General features: G+C 35.4%; 1 protein-coding gene across 1 annotated transcript in view; it reads left to right on the top strand.

Moving 5' to 3' along the window:
- MAPK6 (mitogen-activated protein kinase 6) overlaps positions 1 to 8,135 on the top strand; it is a 31,296-nt gene that overhangs the window by 684 nt on the left and 22,477 nt on the right. The window contains exons 2-3 of the mRNA XM_044665163.1: positions 2,118 to 2,262; positions 5,552 to 5,716. Coding sequence (XP_044521098.1) covers positions 2,118 to 2,262; positions 5,552 to 5,716 — 310 coding nt within the window. The remainder of the gene's footprint in view (positions 1 to 2,117; positions 2,263 to 5,551; positions 5,717 to 8,135) is intronic.

Here is an 8,135-nt window from a genome sequence, read left to right as displayed (position 1 = left end):
GTGTGTGTGTGTGTGTGTGTGTGTGTGTGTGTGTGTGTGTGTGTGTGTATGTATGTATGTGCGAGAGAGAGAGAGAGAGAGAGAGAGAGAAAATGAGAATATTCAGATCTACTTTCTGGAATCTGAGAAGAGAAAGTTTATTCTCTGTGGCTCTTTCCTAACAAGCTTAAAACAATTTCCATAGATCTTTTTACTTATAATACAACCCTGTTGGATTGGTAAGTTAGGAGCTATCCTAATTTTTTTGGATAGGGAAATAGAAATGAAGGCTATTTACATTGGGATCTTTATTGTCATCCCAAGTGTGTATGTAGTTAGGTAGCTTGCCTTGACCTTTTACTTCTCTTTCTAAATACTGGCATTTTTGGTTATTTTATTCATTATGTTAATAACTTCTCTAAAGGGTGGAAAGAGGAAATGAAACAAAATAGGAATTCCTGCTACATTACTTTATTAATTTTGTTTTGGTGAAGGTGGTCAGAAAAATAAGGTTTTGCCTCTGCTATTTATGTGTAATTATCCCCATTTCTTGTTACATTGACATGTGGACTATAGGATACATCTTTGCCAAAATGCTAACTGAGGAATTTCTTTTACTACACACACACACACACACACAACCATAGCAATTAATCCCATCTAAAAGTACTTTTTCATTTGTTGAGGACAGTAGAGGATAATTGAGAATGAATGGTGTCAGATTTTTCAAGAGTATAAGTGACATTCAGTTACATCTATTTAGTTACCTTCTGTTCAAATGAATAGAACAAAGGGAAAAAGTGATAGAAACATTATTCTTACTCTTCTTTGATTTCTTTGTTATAGAGAACTCCTATTTAAGGAACTCCCTTTACCAACAAGATTAGCACTTCTTTTCTCTTTAGTTTACAAGTAAAAACAATTTAACATTTGTTTTTTAAAATTTTGAGCTCTCCCTCCTTTCTTGAGAAGGGAAACAATTTGGTATAGATTACATATGTGTAGTCAAATAAAACATATTTCCATATTAGCCATATATAACTACTAATTTTTTTTTTAAAGAGTTGCCTGGGGCACTGAGAAATTAAGTGACTTGTGCCCAGAGTCATACAAACAGTATGCATTAGTGGCAGGATTTCAACCCATTTCTTCTAGATTGGAGTCTTTTTCTCTATCCATTGTACCACACTGCCTCTCAATATGGAATCATAGGCCTTAGAAAAATCTCAAGCAATATCAAGCTGAATACCCTCAATTTTAAGGCAAGTCAAGAATAACTTAATAATTTAGGACACATAGTTGTGTATTCTTGAAGGTCTTCAACCCTGGAGATATTCTGGGATCCCCTAGTAGCCTGTTTTCTTCCAATGTTTATCATCCTGATGATCATTTAAGTTCTTTGTATTATCCAACTTGAAGTATTTTTCCTAAAGCAAATTTCTTGTCTATAGAAGCATAAACAAGCATTCCTGTGCCCCCTTCATTGAAAGATTGTCACTGATTGTGGTTTTTTTTACATAAAGTTGAATTTAAAAATTTTGATTCACAACAGGATTCCTTTAAATCTTAAGTTCCCCTGTTGCAATTAAAATGCTTCAATTCCTGTGCATATGATTTTGAACACATAATTGTTACAAAAAGTGAATTAAACTTGTATATATAAATATGAACTTGTAAAGGACAACAACTTAATCTTTTTGAATATGTAATAGAGCTTCATTTAAGTACAGCAGCCAAAAAATTAAATGTATTGATTACAAGTCATCCTTTTGTTTTCTATAAAAATATAGGCCTAAATTCTAGGAACATGGCCTTTTCTCCTAAGGCTTTGATGATTTAAACATTTTAGGATTGCTGGATAAGTTAATACATCTGATTTCTATTACATTTTTGATTAATAAACTTCATATGAAATCTACATTTTGCATATTGTAGTTAGATCTTTTCTGTTATGAAAATTAAGAGATAGTACCATAAAAGAGTTGATACCCAAAATATAGCTTTTGCCCTCCAAAAAAGGTATAGTTTTGAAATTCCACATTGATTTTTGTTTTAGATTTCAATATTCTTTAGGTTAGATTTATTTGTTGTCTTTTGCTAAAGTAACATTATGAAAGTATGCTTTCTACTTTTTTTAGGGTCATCTTTCTGAAGGATTGGTTACTAAATGGTACAGATCTCCACGACTTTTACTTTCTCCTAATAACTATACTAAAGCCATTGATATGTGGGCTGCAGGATGCATCTTTGCTGAAATGCTGACTGGGAAAACCCTCTTTGCAGGTTGGAATTTCTTTTTATATACATGTACATGCACAGAAAATGTCAGAGCAGTAATTTTTCATTGGTCAAGGAAAAACAATTTATGTACAAGTAACTTACTATGGAGTGAAGAATTTTAAATCCAGAGATGAGTGGTGTTTTTAATAGTAGAAAGTTGATAGCCTTTACCTTATTTGCATTATTGTACAAACCCTCTTTTTACTTGAACTTATTTTAATTTTATAGTATTCTTTTTTTTTTAAACCCTTACCTTCCTTCTTGGAGTCAATACTGCATATTGGCTCCAAGACAGAAGAGTGGTAAGGGTAGGCAATGGAGGTCAAGTGACTTGCCCAGAGTCACAAAGCTGGGAAGTGTCTGAGGCCGGATTTGAACCTAGGACCTCCTGTCTCTAGGCCTGGCTCTCAATCCACTGAGCTACCCAGCTGCCCCCTTATAGTATTCTTTTATATATTCTCTCTATGTTTCCTTAAAAATGCAGTTCATTTTCAAGGTCAGTAAGGTCCTGTGTTGTTATCATCCACCTGTCTGTCACTGTATTACACAGCTTTGTTACTTTTGGTCCTTGCTACGGGTGTCCTTTACTTATCTGCTGCAACTGCTTAAAATCCAGCTATTTTTCCCTTTGGTCTCCAATAGTCTTCACCACTTGAACCGCTATAATTTGGTGGCTATTGTGACCTTTTGAAATTTAAAAAAGCAAATTTTTATTGAGTGCTTGCTATATCGTGGGCATTATGTTTGGTGGGATTCTGGCAAAAATGGTGACCTCAAGGATTTTAATCAAGTCCAGCTTACCTGTAAGACAGTTATTCTAGGTGATCTGTAGTTAGAGAAGCAGAAGATGGTGTAATCCCTACCAACAACTACTCTACTTGTGAAGGTAAGGTTAATATATTAAACATTAATTCCCTAAGGCTGAGTAAAATTAAATGCTAAATTGTGGTTTTGAATGTAAATGTGGTAGAGTTGTTTTTTAATAGGAGAGGTCAGTGAGGACTAGAGTGCTCAGGGAAGGTTTTATGGGCCAGTAGGGCTGGAGCTTTGGATTCATAGAATGGGTAGGATTTAGATAGGTAAAGAGTGGTAAAATTGTTCCAGGTAGGATAAATAGAATTAAGAATAAACACAGATTTTTATGTAGCAATCAGTAAAACATTCAGATTAGGAGATCATGTGAAAAATAAAATTTGGACAAGTTTCACAAGGTTATCAAGGATCTTGAAAAGCAATGAAGAGTTTAGGTTAGATAAAGTAGAAAACAGGGAGGATTATAAAGGTTTTTGAGGAAGGAAATGGTATGATCCTAGTTCCTCATGCCTTTGCTACACATTTGACCTTTAGACTTTTCTCTTCATTTTTTACTCTTTTTGGGTAAAGTCAGTATGTGAGTGAGAAGGAATCTGTTCTAGAGAAAGTTTAGCTTTTGATGAGATAGTAGAGTGAGTGTTAAGGAAAGCATAAGTATACTATTTTGAAATCCTTTTTAGGGGGCAGCTGGGTAGCTCAGTGGATTGAGAGCCAGGCCTAGAGACAGGAGGTCCTAGGTTCAAATCTGGCTTCAGACACTTCCCAGCTGGGTGACCCTGGGCAAGTCACTTGACCCTCATTGCCTAGCCCTTAGCACTCTTTTGCCTTGGAGCCAATACACAGTATACACAAGATAGAAGGTAAGGGTTTTAAAAAAAATCCTTTTTAGCATGAATATTTATTTTTAAGAGCCCCTACCTTCCATCTTAAGAGTCAATACTGTGTATTAGCTCCAAGGCAGAAGAGTGGCAAAGGGCTAGGCAATGGGGGTCAAGTGACTTGTTCAGGGTCACACAGCTAGGAAGTGTCTGAGGCCAGATTTGAACCTAGGACCTCCTGTCTCTAGGCCTGGCTCTCAATCTACTGAGCCACCCAGCTGCCCCCATGAATACTTATTATTAATCTTATTAATAATAATAACAATATTATATTAATAATACACTTTTCCTGATAAATATCTTAAAGATTCATCCATAAAATGTGATCATGATAGGAAATTTCAAGTTAAAAAAAATTTAAACTGCAAGAAATGGAGCCAAATAACAAGCAGACTTTGTTTTTCATCCCAAAGCATTCTTGCTAATCACATCCCAAAGTGCAAAATTAAATCTCATCCTCTTTCTCTGCAGCAATGAACATTTTATTTGGAGAGTATATCTGCCCAAGGACTTGGAATCATGTAATTATTTGTAGGAAGTGGCAAGGCTCAGAGAAGAATTTGGCCTGGGAGGCAGGAGGCAGGTTTTGGAATTTCTAGTTTAGGCTCCCTCATTGCTGACCATGTGAATCCCTTCATCTTTCAGTACTGAGGATATTGGAATAGATGGAACCTGAAGATCCCTTCTAGCTCTCATATGCCAAAACCAATACTATCATAAAGCAAAAATGGTAGTTCTGATTTAAAAGTAAAATTTTGCTCCAAGTCCTATAAAATAGATGTAATGGCTCTACACATTCTACAACAGAAACAAATATAAATGTAAATGGTCTCAGTGATTTGATCTAAAGAGCACCTAGGTAGTTCAGTGTATAATGAGTTATGCCTAGAGATAGGTCCTAGATTCAAATTTGGCCTCAGCCACTTCTTAGCTATGTGACCCAGGGCAAATCACTTAACTCCCACTGTGTAGCCCTTACCATTCTTCTGCCTTGGAGCCCAACAGTTGAGAGGATTATGATATTGTTAGGTGGTGAAAAGTGGGCATTATTTGTAAACCTAATAAAATGTACTGTTCAGTTAAATATAAATGTCATTTGGTACAAGTTACGGAATAGAATGGAAATTATAATAGGTAATATAATTTGTGTTCAATTAAACATTTTTTTAAGAGTCTGATATGTGTAAGACTGCTAGATTCTGGGGCTACAAAAGCAAAAAAACTGAAATAGCGGAAAAGGCAATATGATACAGTAGAATCTGGTATCTGGAGTAGGAGCACTTCACTGCATCCTGACTCTATTACTTAGTGTGTATGTGACCTTGAGCCAATCACTTAATCTGGATTTCTTCATTTGTTGAAAAGGGGTTGAAGGAAGGATTAGATCATGATGATCTTTTAAGGTTCCTTTCAATTTTAAATCTGATTCTGACATTTCCTGTCTCAAGGAGCTATTTTTTATTCTCTTTAGAATTACATATTGTATACAGATAAATAACATTGATACAAAGTCATTTGAAGGAGGGAAAACCACAATTTTTGGCATTTTTTGGCTTCTTAGGTTGTTTTTATATGTGTTTTACTTGTTATTTCTTATTCAGGTGCACATGAACTTGAACAGATGCAGCTGATTTTAGAATCTATTCCTGTTGTACATGAGGAAGATCGTCAGGAGCTTCTCAGTGTAATCCCAGTTTACATAAAAAATGATATGACTGAGCCACACAAACCCTTAACTCAGCTGCTTCCAGGAATTAGTCGTGAAGGTAATCTGGATTGAGATTAACTGTTTTATTTTCTCAATACCTATATTTTCTTTGCTGAACTAAGGAAAGTTTAACCTTTCTCCAAGGCAAGATTTTTTATGCATATGCATGATTTATTTTTTCTATGTCTAAAAGCATTTGGGTCCCATCTTAGTATTCTGTTTTTCATATTTCATTTACCCATGTCTCTTTACCTGTCTAAGATCACTTTCTCATTCTAACTGTATCTCTTCTCTAGCCCCTCTAGTCTCTGGGTGCCATTGGTAATAACAGAGGAGAAATGGCTATTGCCACTGAGTACCCGTTTCTGCGGGGGGGGGGGGTCACATCTAGGGTAGGGTGGCTTCATATTTATTTGACTTAAGTATGAAGGTATGTCTTAAATGAAAAGACATAAGGGAGAGAGAGGATGACTAAGTCAACAGTATGGAGTGAGACTTCAGGGCAGGGAGATGCCATAAGACTTAAAGGCAGGGAGGGGTGGAGGGGTGGAGAGAGGGAGGGTAAAACAAGACTTGAGTAGAATTACTGAGTGTGAATGTATGACCCTATGTAAAAGAATGTGTTAGCATTGAGTAAGAGCTTGTTATGTGTATCACATGCCAAATTACAAAGAAATATGACTGAAAACAGTATTTATAAGTATGAATGAGTGAAAAAAGTAAGGGAATGCCAAACTTTAGTTGACTCCTAAAGCAATTTTCAGTTTTATATCATTTATCTTTTTGGAATCAGTCCAAAATATAAAAAGACTTTAACTCTACTAGTAATAATCATCTAACATTAAGTGTAATGTTAGTATTTTCATAAGGAGGAAATATTAGTAAAAATTATTTTTGCCTTATATTCCTAAAAATATGTCACATTGGAGCCCACCTAGGTGGCTCAGTAGATGGAAAGCCAGGCCTGGAGATGGAAGGTTCTGGATTCAAATGTGTCCTCAAACACTTCCTAGCTGTGTGACCCCCAAGGAAGTCACTTAACCACAATTGCCCTTCCTGTCCTACCTTAGAACCAATATATTTAGTATCAAATCTAAAACAAAAGGTAAGGTTTTTAAAAAAATTGTGGATTATACCCATCATGTGGCTCATTCACCTAGTGTTCAGGCTGATAGTGACACCAGATGTTTTTGTTTTCTCTTTTTAGAATTGTCATCTCATGCAAATTTGGAAAGTTAAGAGATGTCCAACACCTCCTATCCCTTCTTCCTCTTCCCACCTCTGCAAATTCTAGTTTGTTTGTTTGTTTTACTGGTTGTAAATAAGAGCTTCATTTCAGCAAAATTATGTAAATTAATTTGTATGTGGGTCAGAAAAATATTAAGTTTGACCACCTTAATACTAATATAATAAACATTTCAAGAAACATTGTGTGGCAAAATAATAATGGATGTTAAGATCATCCTTATTTTCAAGGATAATTTAGGATTGATTTGGTCAATCAGTTAAAAGAATGAAGCTAATTTGTTTTATTCGATGCAGTTTTCGCCTTATATTATAGATTTTTATCTTGTGCAAAAGCCACTGGCCATTTTAGGAGTCCATAATTCTACCCAAACAAATGAATGTAAGTTTTTGTATGTGTTACTGTGTTAGAATAATGAAGCTCTTTACTTAATCTTTCGTCTATATGAGAAAGCAAGAAGGGAAGAGTCAGTTCCCATTGAGGAGTGTTTAATAGAAACAGAGGGTGATGAAAGTTGAGATGCCTCACCAGTCTCTCCTCCAGGAGTGATAGACGATAAAATACTGATTGAAAGCTCTCTGGTGGAGAAAGGTTAAGACATGAAAATGAGAGCTGTGTGGATATTGAAACAACTAGGAAGTCCATTGGATAGTGTGCTAGGTCTGAAATCAGGAAGAGTTTGAGTTCAAAATCTGGCTGCAGACACTATCTGTGTGACCTTGAGCCAGTCACTTTATTTGCCTCAAGTTTCCTCATTTGTAAAATGAGGATAATAATAGCACTTATTTCCCAAGGTTGTTGTGAGGACCAAATGAGAATAATTTGTAAAGCAGGTAGTTGGCACTATATAAATGTTGGCAATGTTGTTAATGATGATAGTGATGATGATGATGATGATAATGATGGAGGCCTCATGGAGAGGCCTATTTTCCTCTCTTCTTCAGGGACTTGTCAGGTGTCAAAGACTGAATAAAGAAAATTCTAGTACTTGTCAATAGATAAACCCCACTCACCCCACCCCCACCCCAGGACAACTAAATGAAAATATTCATACCTATTGTAGAATGCATGAAACTTGAGATGAGATTTAACCTAAAATCAAGAACTATAGAAATATCAGGACCTATATAAAGAAACGAAGGTGTAAATACCCTGACAGAAGCTACTGAATTTGTATTAGCATATATTTCTAGATTTAAAATGTAAGATGTATGAAGTTAGTTATCCATTT

Source organism: Gracilinanus agilis, chromosome 2 (assembly GCF_016433145.1).
Source record: "Gracilinanus agilis isolate LMUSP501 chromosome 2, AgileGrace, whole genome shotgun sequence".
Lineage (NCBI taxonomy): Eukaryota > Metazoa > Chordata > Mammalia > Didelphimorphia > Didelphidae > Gracilinanus > Gracilinanus agilis.
This window is presented reverse-complemented; position numbering and strand designations above follow the sequence as displayed.